Source organism: Melospiza georgiana, chromosome 7 (assembly GCF_028018845.1).
Source record: "Melospiza georgiana isolate bMelGeo1 chromosome 7, bMelGeo1.pri, whole genome shotgun sequence".
Classification (NCBI taxonomy): domain Eukaryota; kingdom Metazoa; phylum Chordata; class Aves; order Passeriformes; family Passerellidae; genus Melospiza; species Melospiza georgiana.
In genome coordinates this window covers 22,086,353-22,104,913 of record NC_080436.1, presented here as the reverse complement: position 1 = coordinate 22,104,913, position 18,561 = coordinate 22,086,353, and the positions used below count along the sequence as shown (strand labels likewise).

At 35.9% G+C, this 18,561-nt stretch overlaps 1 protein-coding gene across 5 annotated transcripts in view; it reads right to left on the bottom strand.

Moving 5' to 3' along the window:
- Positions 1–299: 299 nt before the first annotated feature.
- STK39 (serine/threonine kinase 39) overlaps positions 300–18,561 on the bottom strand; it is a 75,990-nt gene continuing 57,728 nt past the window's right edge. For all 5 annotated transcript variants that reach the window (XM_058028279.1, XM_058028281.1, XM_058028280.1 and 2 more), the window contains 3 exons: positions 17,911–17,979; positions 5,885–5,949; positions 300–1,785 (listed from right to left, as the gene is read on the bottom strand). In XM_058028279.1, coding sequence (XP_057884262.1) covers positions 1,711–1,785; positions 5,885–5,949; positions 17,911–17,979 — 209 coding nt within the window. In that variant the 3' untranslated portion in view covers positions 300–1,710. The remainder of the gene's footprint in view (positions 1,786–5,884; positions 5,950–17,910; positions 17,980–18,561) is intronic.

Below are 18,561 nucleotides of genomic sequence, written 5' to 3'. Positions count from 1 at the left end.
ACGGCCTTGACCGGCCCCCAAGGCGCCTCACCTGGGCCGCCGACCCCACCCCGGGCCGTCCCGCTCTCCGTCCACACAAACCAGCAGCACAGGGTCTGCCCCGGGAATAACACTTATTTCTTGAAGTAAGCCCTTGGGACCTTGAAAAGTGGCTTCAGCAGAGTCTTGGAGAGCAAGAAATTAAAGCTACCCTCTCCACCTCCTCCTCCTCCCCAACTAAGGGCAGCAGCCTTTTGTAATAACAACTCTGTAATCCACTCAGAACATGGAAACTCAAAAAACAAATCGGTTTGTGCAATACATCTTTATTTTAATTTTATTTTTTTAATCTTTGCAGTCATCTTGGAGTAATCATCATGTAAACAGTAGGATGGGATGGGATTACATTGAGTCGTATGCAAATAGTTCTAGAACACCTCAACGATTATGACAAGGCATTATAAATAACTTCTCTTAACAATATATATTTGCCATTTTCAGTACATTAAAGAGCTGCCACTTATCTAGGATTAACTAGGAAGTAGTTTAAAGTGTAACCTCTGAGAAACATGTCTCCAAATGTGGAAGTCTTTCTAAGGTTCCCTAGCTCCATAGCATCTATGTCACAGGTTAAACAGAGGGCTACTTGGGTCAAAGTGTTTTCTTTGTAACAGAGTTTTACTTGATCATTGCACAAAGCCCTATTATTTTCATTCCACCTTGGTATTTAGCAGAACTTCAAATAAAGCTTCAGTTCCATTCTTCAAGTTTTCATTCACTTGTATGTAACTGGTTTTTATCATTAAGGGTAAGTCAGATCAGAGATGGACACAGTAAGCATTCTACCTTAACAACAGTTCAGAGTAGCTCTAGTTCATTGACTCCCCAATAAAGCATAGTCAAAATACTCTAACACCTTTGCTACTGTAGATCCCCTCCTCGCTCAGATAACTATATATATTTATATTTATTGTACCATATGTATGGTACTTCTAGAAAATGGTGATTATTTATATCAGCAGCCTCAGGCACATTCTTAAAACATTAATATCTGCAAGGCACCTCCCACTCCCTTGAGGATCAGTTTGTGGACTGGTTTTTTGACACACAACCAACAAAAGCTTGCTAATGCCAGATCAAATGATTTCAAAAAACCCCTAGAAGTTACTAAATACTTCAAAGACATACCTGAAACTTTTTTAAATAGTGGGAGATTAACTGCAAATAGCACATAATCAAGTCAAATAATTTTCTTATTACTAGTATGTGTAATGCATAAATATATGAAAAATAAAATTCACAGTAATTTTTTAAACTAGAATTCAAGTTTGGCTAATATTTCTAAACTTTTATATGCATGTTAATTTCTAAATGTAACAGAACAGAGGCAGTATTATCAACCACAAGTACAGGTAAAATAGTATCACTCAAAGTCTGTGAAAGAAGTAAGCTTGATAGAAAGTTCCTTTTGTAACCAATAAACACAGCCACCTGAGAGAGAGCATTTCCACAGGCTTTTCACTCTGGGGGAATCCAAATCAACTTCTAAGAGACATTGAGGAGCATTTTGAACGTTAACAGCAGCGGTGTAGCTGTGGGCTTTGCTTGTTCTGACTTTGTGAATTGCTAGATAATGAAGCAGAACTCAGTGTGTGGTGCATTAATTTTCCTTTGCATCTAAGCTGGCTTTTTTGCAATCTCACAATTCGGCTTGGGGTCAAGGGACAGACATCAGCTGACACTTAACTGAGCAAAACCAATCAGTTTCACTTCATCAGGAATCTCAGTGCCATCACAGCCAGAGGCCTGCAAGTACAAACAGAAATGTTTAATATATCATGCTGCAAAGGAGCATTTGACAGCCAGGATATAAAGTTTCCCCATATTGCCCAGTCAGCAAACAGCTTGATTGAAGGAAAGCTTTCAGACTGCTTCATGTGGCCTCAGTCAGCATGCAACCAATTGCAACCTTAATTTTAGCAAACTCTTGTAGTCAATATTAAAAATTATGGAAAAAGATACTGGAAAATGGGCACTGAAATACCCAAAATCTTTAAAACAAACTTTCCAGACTGGAGCCAAATTTGCTTTTTCATGGGAGTAAACAGTTTTCCCTCATGAAGAGCATCTAATACATATGTATAGAATCCACTTTTTACCACTGTGCTGGTGGTACACAGCAAATGTCTCATGAGTCCAGCCACCAAGTTAGTTCACCAACCAGATGAATTTTTAAACAAGAAACTGAAACAGTCTTTAGTTATATAGTAAATGCTAATATTTGCAAAAGGACAGCTCCCTCCTGACGGTACAATTTAGTAGTTAAAACTGCACAGTTTAGATTCTTCAGTAAAGCTTGTCTCAAAACAAATTGGCACAAGTAATCAGTTCATTTTTCATATATAACAGTAAGAATATAAAACCACTTTGCTGAAAACGAAACAATTATTTTAGGGCTGTTTTAGAAAAAATATGCTGGAGGCAGAGTATTTCTGTTCCAATTTTTAAACACCACAGCTGCTTCTGTAGGACAAAAGTAGCACTTTAAATAAAGGGGTTTATACTTTTTTATCTGTATGGTAGATAAGTCAAAATATTAATAGACTTGGATTAAAAGTGCAATGCTAACTTACTTACAACAGATGCCTCCAGATTTTTTTGCATATCGCAAAATATCTCCAACAGAACAATTGGTCCACCCTATCAAAAAGCTTTTGATCCTTTTTTGCATTAGTAGCAGTTGAACCCTTTAATAGAACTGGTTTGTGAACATGTGCTGTAGGGTTAAGAGCTCTCAGATTGAGCATAGAAGGTGCACTGACACGAACCATTGAATTTTCATGACAAGAAATAAAAACTGTGTGGACACTTGTTGAAGTATTACATCAGGCTAGCCCTTCAAATTTACTTTGAGCAGACACAGAGAACAGTAGTTCTCTCTTCAGATAGTATTTCACATCTCTTATTCCACAGAAGCAGCAAATTAAAGGTCTGAGATCATCACTCCTGGTTACTATTCAGATATCTGAATGGTGCTTGGATTGGCATTTTACCAAATAAATGGAGTTTGAATTTTGCACTTAAAATTTAATGCTAAACTGCTGCTACTACTACTAACATTGTTCTACTCTCTAGCTAGCTATCAATTAATCTGCTCAAAGTCATGCTAAGTAACATATCTGATGAATATAGATATTCAAATGCCTTAAATTCATTATAAACTTCAAAATCCCCATCAGCCTAAAAATAGACTTCTACTCCCTTTCATTCCTTATCAATAAGTATTATCTTATGTCTATTTAATGCACCTGGAATCTATTAACTTGTGTTTTGTGCTTAGCATAAATACAAATATGATACACAAATTGCAAAATAAAAGTGCTTGGTAGAGACTGAACACACTCATTATTGGGTTTCTTTCCACCCTTTTTCATAACTAAAGTCTTTGCACAAAATGTGAATTATGCTGTGCAATGATTTTGTGTTTCCTTGAGTGTTTCCAAGATTATTTTTGTATTAAAGCAGCCTCCTTCCCAAAGTGTGGACAGCTGGATCATACAGGGAAGTTTTCATTCTGTGTTAGCAAAGACAGCTAGGGGATAGTGAATACTATATATGTTCTGCAGAATTACATCATTGCAAGAGCAAAGATACATTGTTTATAAAATATGCAGGAGAGGGAATCCAACCCCTGCCATCCAGGCACCCCACCTTAAAAATTTTCTTTACTATTTCAGTAATAATTAAATAAAAAAATAGTTAAGACAAACTCTTCCTTTTTCACCCCAAAGATGGACAGCTTGCTGTATGAATAGAAATATTATTTACCAGTAAAATACCAGTAACAGCGACTTGTAAGCAGAGAGATACTAACCAGACTCCTTGTCCAGAAATACTAGCAACTAATCCTAGACTAAGAAGTACTTTTCAAATGAATTTTCTGAATGGATATAGGATTAGCTACACTTAGACCTGTAAACCCCTTTAAATATTACCAACAAAATTTGTTTTAATCAAGTAGCATACAAGTGCTCAAATTCAGTGAGATCTTGCTATGAGGTAACAAAGACCCATTAATGCATACAAAGATATGAGAGAGTTCTCATAGGCAACAATTCACTTAGCAACTTCACTATACAATACAGAAATAAGCAGAAATAGAAGACATATTGAATTAATCCAAGGAGAAAAATAAATTAGGATACTTCTTGTTATGGTCTTTCCCTGTGAAAAGAGGAACTAGTGCAGGAAACTTAGGTCAAGAGTATGAGGAAGGAACTAAGGTTAAAAATTAACCTCCAGAATTCCTACCCATCCAGTGGAACTTACCTACAGCAGGGACAAAGACATTGATTTTGGATTGTCTACTAATGCTGAGTATGGTAAGAAGCAGAATGATATCAGCATTCACTCACTGGAATCTGAAATTTTATGCGACATAAACCTCAGCAATAAATCCAACTGAATCATCAAAAAAATAGAAAAAAATATCCCAACATAAATTTTCAAGTGGATCTGTTTTCAACATACATAATCTGGATACTATGGGATATTACATTTTGGAATCACAAGCCTCTATTTTAAGTGTGGGAATGAGAAACCCAGGCTTCTCAGAGCCTCTGGAATATCTGTTACCTAAATGCTCTTGGTGAGATGTCATTTACTACACAGTAAAGCCAAGTCAGATGTTTAGATAGCAGGAGCATAGATCAGCTGCAAAAAATTAAAGCAGTAGCTTTTAAGCTGTATTTATAGCAAAGGCCAGAGAAAGAAATGAATTTGAGTTACATGTCTTTATTCCCCCAGCCCAACCCCTTCTCACAAGGAATGCGGAAGTTCAGGGGATTTCACTGGATTGAAGAGGAAAAGTGAGCTCAAATGAGTCAGCTAAAACTCCTCAGATCTGTATAAAGAATGACATGGGAAGAAGAGTCCTGAATTAATACATCATCATCAATTAGGTCTAAAAATGGCTCTCTACAGCAGCTGCTTTTATAAACAAAGCTGTGATTCTGGAGACCTGCTTATCTAACAGACATCCAGTGTAGTCTCTCATGTGACTGAGTCACTCCCAGTAAAAGGTGCTGAAAGCTAATTGGCATTTACATAACTAATAATTCAGTAGCTTTAGGTATATACATTTTTTAAACTTAATTTTAACAATAAATAAAAACAAACACAGCACATCAATTCTGGCTCAAGTTTTTGCAATTTAAATTTATTAATATTAAATTAAATCTATCATGCTACAATCAATATTGACCAAAATTAAGGACCCATGGTCCAGTGTACAAAATGCAGCACAGAAAGGAGTCCCAAGCCCCAACCCAGGGTCTGATGACATACATACAGAAGATAGAGGTAGAGAAGTAGAAACAATAATAAAATACAGTGGGAGAAGGACCACCATGCAGGTGTGGATGGTCAACTGGAAGAAGGTTGACAAGAACTAAGGAGAAGTAAGCAGTGGAGAAAGGGACCTGTATGCAAAAAAAATGGGGACAGGGGTTTGAAAAAATGGGATTGGAGCAATATGTCCATCAGCAGAGGACACTTCAGCCAGGGTAGAGCTCAGGGGCTGGCGGTGAAGGAGTGCAAACCTAGCTATTGCAGTTTTCTCTGCTTTACTTGTTTCTGCAATTCTTCCCAGGGGTTGTCTTACTGCAGCTCTCACCTACACCTCAGGCTGCCTCAGAACTCATGTGACTGAACCTCTTTCCCATGCAGTTATGGCACTGTCCTATCAAAACAGGGTTTCAGCTTTTTCTCTAATACGTGGAAATTTCAGTCACTTTCTATGTCAACACAGCTGTTCAACAAAGTATCCATAACTGAGATAGAACCCAGATTCTTATGTGAATATTTTGATAATTCGTTTGTTTCTTCCATTGCTGCTTTTACTTACCAACTTAAAAGTCAATGTTTTCAAGGCCTTTGGATCATCTACTATCTTCTGTAAGTTAGCAGCAACTATAAAAAAAAGACAAAAATATGATTTACAGAAAATTGCATTCAACTTCACATCAAGGCTTTTGTTGAATCTTTTACTTAATTCTACACGAACACATGTCCGTAAATTACCACTTGAATCATTTAATCCCTCTCTAGCTGCTGTTTCACACGGCAATTGAGCTGCCATAAATCCTACTTCCTTTCCTTCAGAGTCACTGATACCTTGTGACTATGTGACCTGATTCAGTTGCATGTTTCTCCATGATTCATATTGCTTGTCTTTAGGAAGGGCAGCCTTTCATTTAATGTTGCCCTGCTGTGGCACAGCCCCGTGCTGCTGGGCTACTCCCCCAGGAGCAAAGCTTCCAGCTGCCCTCAGGCACTTACTGCCAAAGGCATTATTACTGCTTTTGCAAACAGCAGCCCATGATCAGCAAGTGTTTTAATGAATTGGCACACAGGTGGCTAAGGGGCATCAGGGATGTATTGAGTCTTTAAAAACCCTAACCCCACTCCTGATTGATTCTTTACCGAGGAAGACATTAAAAATTTCCAAGTAAAACCAGAAAAATTGGATTTTTAATATATGTAAATAGTTAATTACTTTGTTGTTGTTACTTAAACACTGTATCAGAAATGAGTGGTGGTTTAGATGGCTATCATTCCTCAAGAAAGCAGAGAACAGTGCTCAGTAAAAGGCTATGGGACAGTTTTATTTATTCACTTGTTTTTACTTTTAATATGAACTCAAGTCAGAGACTTTTACATATTAAATATGCTTTATTTTTGTTTTTCTGATGGACCATAGCTAGAGTGGGACATGTGTAGTCAAATAGAAGATTAGGAGAATTTAAGGGCAAAATGTCACATATTTTCAGGCTATGCTTGAAAAGGAGAAAAGTAGACCTAAAAAGAGTCCATAGCATTAGGATACAAGTTTACATTAAGAATAGTCACACCTGCAGTTTCCTGCAGAGAGATATTTTCAATTTTAATCATACATATTCAGCATTTTCAAGTAAACTAGCATTTCACCTTTGACTTTGGTACTGTGTTTTACATTTTCTGGCCTTTACAGAAAGGCAATAGAAATCACTTAACCAAAATAATGTCATTAATCACAGTCAATCAAGCCACCATGAATGCAAATCCTCCCAAAAGCCTACTCTTTCTGCAATATCTGAAAGCATATGTAATTATCATCAACTAAGAGCCAAGTATTTGCATACTTATCTAGCAAAACCATACCACCCTGCTGGTATCTTTTTCATTTTTCTAACTCCTTGTTTTTGTTTTGCCAGGTCTTGCCCTTATTTAGACCACAAGGACAAAAATTAGATGCAACTGTCTGAATTTGGATATTAAAGTCAGTATTTCAGGAAACTTTAAAATATGGTTCATGACCTTTAGGGATGAGACAATCATTACTCTTTTCACCTTAGTGCAAGCCCAACCTTCTAAGACCTCAGTATGTACATAGCTTTGGATGTGTCCCTCTGCACCTAAACTGTTTAAAAATCTGGGTTGAAGTGATAACATAAGTGGTTACCTAAGAAACACATAACCCATAGACTGCAGGTGTCCATGGCATCCCCAGTTTGGTAAATTCCACTGGAAACAGAGCCTCTAGCACGGGCAGTAGAAGCCATCCAAGCAGGTGAAAATCCTTCCTGAATGCCTGCAGCCCCTTCCAGTTATTTCTCCAGAAGGTCTGGGGATCCCATACAGTGAAGACATCCTCAGAATTATAAATACAACAAGATACTCTACAGTTGAATACTCATCCAACTTTAAATGCAATTAAAGATATCATTTGCAGTAAATATAACTGACTTACCACTCCTGTAAATATATTTCTGAAAATTTAGGACTGTTACTAAATCTACACAGTTTGGACCACTAAGTATGCAAATTTCCCCCAAAGACACCAAAAAAATTCATGCCAGGCATACACTCGTGACAGTAAAGAATGCTTTCACTTACAAGCAGTTGGTGTTACTGTTCAACCCTATACAGAATTAATTGTCACTTCGGGCAAGTATAAAAACCCAATTATTTTTAAGTGGAACTATTAGGCTTTATAGATTAAAATCTCCTCCAGCTACTGGATTTGGGCTCTTCTCATTCAGGAAAATTATTTACAAGGCCAAGACTCACTAACCTCCCTAGTACAGTTCACGTGCAAAGTTCTAATTTGGCTTAAATATATCAAATGATACTAAAGTTTCTAAATGCTCAGTTTCGAAATGAACTCAATCACATCTGCAAACCATAGTGAGGAAAATAACCATCCCATTCTCACTACCTTTCCCCACCCCACAGTCCCAACAATTCTTGTGTTGCAAGTTGGTGAACAAAATCAATTTAATACAGTAACACTCTCCCTAAAGTGAAAAGGAGTTTCATACTAGGACTTTCTAGAGAGGCAGGAATTGTTTTCTCCACTGGTACTTAGATTATTTGGAAAAGTGAAGAGCATTGTAAAATACATATCTCTCTACACCTTATCTCTAAGTTAAGTATACTGCAGTTCCTATTGACAAAGCCATTTTTCTTGGAAATAATCTGAAGTCATGCCTTGGATGCTGTACTTGCAAAATTCATAGATTAGCTCCTGCAAGCAGCACTAATTGATAATTAAACTCCTGTTGGGAATTCACTGTTTCTACAAGACCTGGATATCCTATACTCTTATTTTGCAGAGTGTTTGCTCAATATGTTATGGCCATGCACAGAAGAAGAAACATGAACAAGAAAAAATTAAGTGGTGATGGAAAAATCTTTGCCAGCAGTAACCTCAGGTAAATAGAGTATACTTCAAATCATGCCTTGGAGCAAAAGCTCTCCTTAGACATTAGCAGCAGTTAGGACAAGAGGCTTTTTGTTGTTTACAACAATAAATGAGGTCCTGTTCACTTTCTTCAGAAGGCTTCTGAAGGACATGTAATCAACCTACACACCACAAATCATTCCAGGTTCTTTTGCAGGTTTTGCTCAGTGACAAATGGTTGTGCCACTCTGATGAAATAAGAGTGTGCACTTGCAGAGCATGCAATAGGAGAAAAGGTCAAACCCAGCATATAAATATACAGAACATAGGGTGTTAATTGCAGATGAAATAAATTTAAAAATCCCAAATAACTAGAGGATTTTGCATGTATATAATACAAATTACTTTTTGCTATATTACAATTTTGGCCAACAACATAAATTACAGTTTTTAAATGAGTGATTGATATGAGGTAACAGAACAAAAAAAGGCCCCCTTCAAGATCCTACAAATACAAGATAATAACCAAACTGGACAGTCTCAAACAGCTGTTTTTTCTCCTGTGATGTGACAAAGTGCTCTCTCTACTTAAAATTCTTAACACGGCATGAAACTTAACCCTAATGGCTTCTGAAGAGGGAAAACTTCTGGAAAAGTTAAAATTAATGAGACAGTAAATAAAGCTATATGAAGTACAGTTAAACTATTTCCAGTACAATGCCCACCCAGCCAACTAAGCCAGAGCCATCTGGCATAAACACAGACACAAGCAGAATCTAAAGCTTGAGATGATATTTCTGGGGTGCTCTCAAAAGAATAATGATTCATCTGCTTTTCCATTTTGCAAAGAATGGATGGGTAACCTCGGAAATAGCTCATGAACTTATGCTTAGGTTCAACAGTTTGCAAAGCTAGTGCATATTGTAATCCTGAAATACAGATATGAGGAAAGGGAAGTATTATTCAGGCGCAAAATTACTGTCACTAAAAAAAGAGAAAAATTATAACCTTGGAGAAAATGAAAAATATTTTTAATAAGTTAGAAGTGAAATATTTTTTTTGTAGTCTAAAACTAAGTCTATAAAAAATAGCTACCTTCAACTGCTCCCTACTTCATCAGCAGTATGGCTGTTAGAGGAGACAAGCTCAAACCTCCACAGATTTATTTGCTTTCCTGCTGATTGTTTCAAATATTACCTCTTCCCCAACAGTAGGCAGTTATTTTACCATTTTCATCTGATACATGGAGCTCACCATAATTAACTGCCTTGGGAGTCTGCTGGTTTGAGGATTAATGCTGTGTTCTCCTGTATAGGTCTTAGGACACAGGGTGCTGGAGTAGCAGGGAATATTTTTAAGGGGAATTATCACTCCTAAAATTCAGCTACTGGTAGCCTTTTTCCTCCAAAGGGCTGAATTTATTATGCACGCTCTTGAAGCCATTTCACATATTGCAAGATGTTCATTGCAATCTATGCACTCATTTATATTTCATACTACACAGTGGTTTTCATGCATTTGCAAGTTCAGAAAAAAGCCAAAACTAAGTTTTAAAACCTAGATAGTACTGTATTATAGTATATTATACAAACAATGAAAACAATCAGTGTTTAGAGCTTTTGGTAACAATTCCTCCAGATCTCTATCTTGTAACTATCTGCCAGCTCACCAACTGTCTGCCTTGAAAGATTAAAGGGCTCTTCAAAGAGAGATCAAAAAGGTCACTTAAGTGTAATGTGATTCCATTAGTTCAACCATTCAGGATGCTGTGAAAAAATCCCTTCAGTTGCTCAGTAGCAAGGGAAATGTTAAAGCATTTGAAGATCTGCGGCAGCTAACCAGCAAGTGTTTATTGCTAAAGGACTGCAAGGACCTAGACATGATTCTTGTAAGTAAGAAATAAAAGAAAACAGAAAGATCAACAGCAAACTTGGCTTCTTTTCTGAGAAAGCTATTGGACACTGATATGGCAGAAGCATTAAAAACATTTAGAAATGTATTATTTATGAAGAGTGTGTCATTAGGAATTTATCAAAGGGAGATTAAAGCTCACAAATTTGTCTGAATTCTCAAAGTGTGTTGCTGAATCAGTAGATATAGATAAAAGGCAGTGGAAACGATCTCCATTTCAACTTTTGATACTACGTTAATTTCTTACAGCTCGATTTGCAGCCTCACCACCAGAAAACACAGCTTAAAGAGGGCAGGTACAGGACAACAGGAGGCCAAAGCACTTCTGCTTTGAAAGGAACACCGAGACTGGAAATGGTCTCCTACAGCATCCCAGTGAACAATTTCTACCTGCACTTTTCACAATTTAAAACAATCATTGACTCCACTTGAGATCTGTGGTTCATATGAGTTCTGAGCCCCAATACTGTATTAATTTCTTACTCCATACAGACATCCTAGGTTTAGGCTGGCTCATGTAATTTTAGACATTAAGGATATTAAACAGCATAGACATTAAGGATAGTAAACAGCCTTTGGCACCAGGCTATCTTGTTCCAAAGAAAAAAAAAATGGAAAAAAAAAAAATAAAGAGAGACTTGGTTGGGACCAAAGCTTTAACAACCAGCCAATTAGCCTAGGTTATTCAAATGAATGGCAGAGACATCGGGGGGATATTCCTGATTGACTTCTACCCACAAATAAAGACTTTCAATATTTACCCTTGCTCAAACTGAAAAAATATATCTCAACACATGTACAAAATAATAGCAGACCTCAAATGTCTTCATATTAAGTGAATTAAGATCAATTAACATGGAGTATTGATATTCAGGGGTCACAGGCAAAAACTAGAAAACTGAGGTTTGGTTAAGTAATATACAAGTTGTAATTTTTCTTTAGGTAACTGATGGAAAAATTCACACCAACAGAAGCAGTATATTTTATAAAACAGGAGTACTGCATCCAAATAGAAAGTGACATAAGTCAGTGCTAGAAATCTACCTATATCAATTCCAATAACATATTATTAAGCTCCTGAATTCTCACTTACTTAGTATGGCTATCTGATTCCAAAGAAACATTTTATATTATAGTCTGTGAGAAGAGGAAAAAAAAAGAAAAATAGCACAACTGTGACAATTGGTTTTATTGATAGTTTAAAATATTAATTGTAGAACTGGAAAGTTGTAGCTTTTCCCAGAAACTTATGAAAAATGAGAGTTGATATTTCAAATTGATTTTTCTTCCCCCAGAGGATGTGAAAAATGCTTAGGATAACCACTGCAAATTTAAAACAAACTAAAAGGATAAGTAAACAAAGTAAAAGGATATTCTACTTTCCTTTCTAAAAGGATAAATGGAATATATTTGAGTAATTAAATACTTATGTATTTCAGACCTTGATTCTTCATGTGCCTAATGGAGTAGATTATTTAGGAAGGTGAAGGCTGAGTATATACATATTTCATCACTTCCCCTTCATTTTGAGGATCCTGAGCATTCTAGACCTCAGTCTATTCTCAAATGAACATTTATAATAAAAATTTAGACCTGCTGCCCAGCACTGCTATTAGGGCTATTTAACAAGCCTGAGATATTACAGTAAATTGTTCTCTTAAATTCTCTATACAAAAGAATTAGAGTATTAGGTTGAGAAAATAATTTCCCTATGACTGAATGTAGAAACCAAGTGCTAGTTTTCAGATGCAGGTTTTGGCAACAGTTTGGTAATCATCAAGATAGTGAAGACAGCTCTAACAAGTATCTTCATCACACTGGATTAGATCTGAAATATAGGTCTATGCAGAAATAAGGCAGGTCATATTCTGCTATGCATATTACTTTGCAATCTCCTTTCCCTATCAGGTCTTCACAAGTCCTCCTGTCCCAAGTTCAGCTATGAATTATAGATAATGTTCTGACAAAACTATTAAGAAGATGAAATAGCAGCCAGGCTACTTCAATACCTTGTATCTGAAACTGGAAACAAGAAGAATATATTTAGAAAAGACTCCCTGATGTGCTGGAGTTAGGTTCTGAAATAGAATACATCTAGTTTGAAGAACCTCAATAAATCCTTATTTTGACATACTAGCCCCCGGCAGAGAAGTGAATGCAAAGGAAATAAAGAACAGCAAATAAATTACTATTGAAAACAGGAACATTACATACATTGCTGCTTTTGCAATTTCTGATTCAAATTCACAATTGTTTTTGGTTTTTTTTCTTCTTAACTAGAAAGGAAAGTCATTGAAACTTTGATTCAAATCTATGAGGAGCAGAGAGTTTATTACTTACTGTATCAAAACTCAAACTAATCCCACTAATAACCACATGGATTAATTCCTCATTTGCACATTTAAGTAGGAACCAGCAGACTGCAGGTTGATAAAAGGAACTTTCTTTGAAAACAGTTGTCAATTCTACCTTCTTTTTTCTTTAAAAAAACATAATTATTAGTTACTTTATCATGGCTGTAAGACAGGCACATTCACTATGACACATGAACACACATATGTATGTGTGAAGAATAATTTGCACACTTGGAGAATGTCTTATATTACGTATTTATAGTTCTGATATAAACCACAGCAACAGTGATTATTCACCTAACACAAGGTTTTTTGCACCTTGAACCTTTACATTTTTACCACACTGAAATTTCATCACAGTGGAACTTCTGTGAAACCTGCCAGCTTCACACAATACATTTCCTCCAGTGCACCTTTTATATCCAACACAGAAGGTCTAAAATAACTTAGGTGCAATTAGACACAAAAATTCATTAGCTGCAGGTGCACCTCAAGCTTCCAGAACTCCTGGCAGTCTCATCATTATGAGTCACCCTTCAGTGCATTAGCTCTAAATGAGCCAGATGTGTTGAAATATTTAAGTCCTTGTTAAAGCCCCCAGGGATTTTAGAGATATTCTTCCACTTGTAATGTATTTGCATATCTTGCTAAAGAGATACTGAGTTATGTACACATTTTGAAGGCACATAGGTTTTTACAAAATGCCTGAAAATACAGTCAGGGTTTCATTAAATCTATATGTTTTCTTTCTGGATAATACATTAAAGTCAACACAAAGTATTTAGTCCCTCTAATTTAATTGAAATTAATGTGTAAGAATCTATAAAGGCATTTCTCATTACAAAGTTTATGGGTAAACTGAGCTTTGGGATAAATAAAACTGTGATACATTTAATTTAAAATTCAGTTATTTAACTCAGTTTGAACCGCAAGTAAAGCAAACAAAACTTCTAAAAAATTTCCTAAATACTACAAAAATTGGTGCACTTCAAAATATTACTGATATTAAACGACAAACCTAAGGTGCCTTCAAATGGTAGGGCTGTTCCACTTAACCACCCATACTGCTCTTTGAGCACAAACATGTATGCAGCATGTCTTCCACTTGTGCAGCTCTATCCCATTTCCTAACTGCAGTAAGATGAGATGGAATTTGTTAAACAAAAATCATTCAGTTTCAAAGATGACAACTTTAAAAAGACAAAGTAAAATGAGGTATAAGCAAATGCAGAGCAAAACCTAAGAAAGCAAAATGATATGTGTAAGTCCATGGCTTTTCTAGAATGTGCATTATCAGTGCCACCATAAGCTAACTGTACCAACAAACTGGGCTGGTGCTTTTTCATCATTCTATTTTAGTATGACAGTACCTTCAGCATCAGCAGACATTACACTGTAAGACAGTCAGCTGTTTCAATTTCAAATGCTTTATTACTATGAATAATTGGTAACTATATATTATTGCTACACTGTGTTACATATGTTACTTACTGTTTAGCAGCCCTTTGAAATAATGTTATTCTGGATTTGGTCAGATACATGTTCTCTACATTCATGGTCATTACTGTATCCGCAGCCATGCTGGGCTTTCTTTATAAATCAAGATGCTAATTTAAGTTCTGTTTACTTACAAAGTAATTGTATCAAACTATTATGGCATCGATTGTATTCACACGCCTAAGAAAATATTCAAGATATTGATGAAGAAGTTATGTATATACTGCAATTTAGTAATTGTAAATACACCTTCAGGTTCTGAAATTTAAACAAGGACTCCAGCAAATTAACTGTAGTCTAAGGCTTCATTGTAATTATATGCACATTGTATATACCAGTGGAGTAGGACTGCAACTATGTGATTTTCAACAGAATCGACTGCTGATATGATATGAGTTTTCCTTATGGTATCAAAACTATAATGAAGCGTTACCTGATGAACATTTACCAGCTAATATACATGCATTGCATACAGAGACACATTATCTCAAAAGGAATTTTGAAAATATTCCAGATCTAATTTAACATAGATATTTCTGCATAAAAATACCTCATCAGCAAGATCCCACAGGCTCCAAGGCTCATTCCCCTCTGCAATCACAAACTCTAGTCTGCTTTTAAACAAATCTCTCTGCTAATTCCCATGGTCTAGGGACCTTGTGTGAAACAATGATAAAAGAAAAGAAACCAGCCAATCAGAGCCAAACCCAAACATCAAGCTGGGATTTCTCCTTTTCTGCAGAACAGATAGCTGAACTTCATGTACATCAGAAAGGAAACCTTCCTGACAAGCCTGTGTTAAGTGAAGCAAATCCAGCAAGATTCAAAAGGTGAAGCTTGTTGATGCTTAGAAGCAAATTCTATAGAACTTAAGGTGTCAGCTTTTAAATTCTATACATTAACAACTTCAGCTCACACATGCCATGGCCTACTTCCACAACAGCATTTGCTGACTCCTATTTTAAATGTCCTTTCAGAAGATCAGCCATTATGCAAACAAGTAGTTGAGTTCAACATAAAAACATGTATTTTCACCTTCCTCTTTTGTCCGTGTCTCTACATGTTTTAACATCCATGAAAAGAATCTACAAGAACAACTTTCATGAGACTATCTCAGAACCTTGTTTTCATTCAGGTTACAGTGGCTGAATTTCTGCCTGCTTCAGCTAAAAAATGAAAGGCAATTTACCACCTGCTTTCAATCTGGAAACTAATGGAATCAGTTCTTCTGGTGAAGAAGGTTAACCAAGCTCTTCTATACTATTCCCTTCTTCCTATATAGGAAGATATTAAAATTTAGATTGAACAAGGCGCTAACATAATTTTACACAGAAAATTAGTTTTGTAAGCAGATTTACATTTTAAACACCATCTGCTCTCTTATATGACCTCTGGCTTTAAACTGAAACACTTCTTAAGATTGCACTGTTACAGTGAAATATTCTAACAAAGTGCAAATTTAATTTTTTACTTAATTAAAAGCAAAATCTCATTTTGCAGAAATCTTCCTTCAATAAAATATGAAATCTGAAGTAATTTTCTAGGAAGGTAACAATGTCCAAACATATTTGAAAACTTCACAGGTGAAGCAGATACAAGATTATAACACAAATTTACTCAAGAGTTTGTGTCTGTGGAGCTTGAGGTAAGTTACATCATAAAAATCCTACCATATAAACTAAATAAAGATTATTATAAACTAAAAGTAAATTACTGAAATTAAATACAAGTTGATTCATTTCATTAAGTACAAGAAATTTTATTTCCTTAGATTTTTTTAGTACCACAGTAAAAGATAAAACATGAAAGTACAGAAGGAACAATCATAATCCTAAAAATCAAAGTGTGATGCAATTCAAAACAGGGACTAAGTAAGGAAGTAAACTTTTATTACTAGACAGTGTCTCTAACCAAGCCTGATATGGAAAAATCTTGTTTAAATATTTGTGCTTCTTCAAGGACCAAAATGCTATCACTGTGGGATGGGAATTTATCACATGAGGAACATCTATTTTCATTTGCCTTTCCCCCATCATGCCCCCTGCAAGATGATAACAAATCCCATTCATGCTGCCATTTTCACAGAAGTACTGGCACTTTGCATTGAAATAGAATTTTGCAGCAAAGGGAAAATGAAGAAAGGAAAAGATTTCTCACTGGGTCCCAGCAGGACTTGCACTGCAGCATCACCAGTTGTGACTCAGAGTGCCACCTGACTGTCCAGGCAGTCAAATAACAATTCTTTTCTTATCCAGAAAAAAAGGTCTTTTTTTCTAAATGAAAATTCAGCCAGAAATATTATCAGCAGTATGGTAATGACATTTTTCATACTGGATGTTTAAATGACAACAAACCAAGGCCAAGCAACTCCTCTTCCTGAACCCTTAAAATAACCATGCAGTAGAAGTGACTTTAAGAGTGCCTGCAGCTTGTATCATCTGCAAGCATCTCTAAAATACTTTTTCTTTAGAAATAAAGGTAAAAGAGCAGATAAGAATTTTATTTCTTATATCAGCTAGAATTAATCTGTATTCTGATCATCAAGAAGCAAAAAGTACTTTTTTTGCTTCTTTCAGAAGTAGTTTACCTACAAATGCAGTGAGAATGTATTTTAGATAATCTTCCAGGCAAGTAATGAACTTCTGGAGCTGTGAAACACTCTCCATACCACTGAGGAGTTTGGTAAGGAAATCTTAACCTACTGATAAGAATTTGTTTTTGACCACAACACAAAAATTGACTTGGTTGTATTCCTCCATTCAGTTCTCCCTTATCTAGCATATACTATCCCCCTTTGATTTTGGTGATTATACATCTGCTGGTCTTGAGCATCTAGAAGAAAGGAAGAAGATGCAGAGAAATAACCACTTCCAAATTAATCACCTTCATGAAGCACTGAATTTCAAGAAAAAAAAAATTAAAACATTACTAAGCCTGGAATAGAAAAATAGAGAAGCATCTTTCAGCCACCAGAAAACATTTCTGATTACCTTTTCTTTTTTTTTTTTTAGCACAGAAATAACACCATTAGATGCAATTTCCATAGGTCCTGAACACTGTCTTGCTCCTCCTTCTATGAACCCAACAGAAGACTAATTTCAGGGTTGCCAAAGCACACTCTGCAATATCTTTTACTTATAATAACATTTTATTGTTACACCAAAGAAATGAAGTTATCACAAAAATGCTCAATCATAGACTTGTCAATAATCCTTCAGGAGAAATATATTATATCGCCCCCTCTCAAACCACTAAAGAGATCTGACTTCCAATAGCAATTCTTGGACTGGTATCAAAATTGCCTTGTTGATTGAACTATGCATACATGAAAGTAAAATTAGGACAAAAAAGATTTTTTGAAAACCAGCATCAGAGAAAACATTTTTTCACATCCATTTAACACGAACTTGTCACAAGAGCATAATTGCAAACAAAAATGTAATTTACCTATAACTACATCATGGCCATCAACCAGGCCTGCAGAGAACAGCTCCTGAGAAACGCCATCTGCTGTGTCTGTCCAAAAGGTGAAAGGAATAAGTGTGAGAGTCCAGAAAAACAACAAAAAGTAGCAGTCATCCAATGCACTTCAACAAAAAATATATTTTAGTTCCAAAACACCCAGGGAGGCAGGATTGAATTCAAAATTATCTTTAATTAGGAGGAAAAAAAGATAATTATCTTATCAGCCTCTTCACAGCAAATCACATAAGGTAATGACTTGATTCATTGCAAACCCCCTCCAGACCTCTCCTGGCCACCAGCACTTCTCTCTCATCTAACTACATCATCATACACATTTTGCAAGTTCAGTATCTTCACAACCAAGAAGATAAACTAAGCTTTAGTGTGGTTTTCTTTATGCCCTCCACTGTTCTGCATATCTAGACAGAGACGTAATGGAGTAGGCTTTCTTGTTTGTTGCAAGTGGCATAAAGGACTTACGTGAACAGTCATTATTTTGAGATCTAGGTTTTAAATAGCTTTTAAGTATTCTGAATCCAGAAAAATCAAATTTGGATGGATTTCCTATTAACTGCTGTACCTGAGTGGGTGAATTCCTAAGCCCCTGTGACCAGTACTTGCCCTGGATAAAGG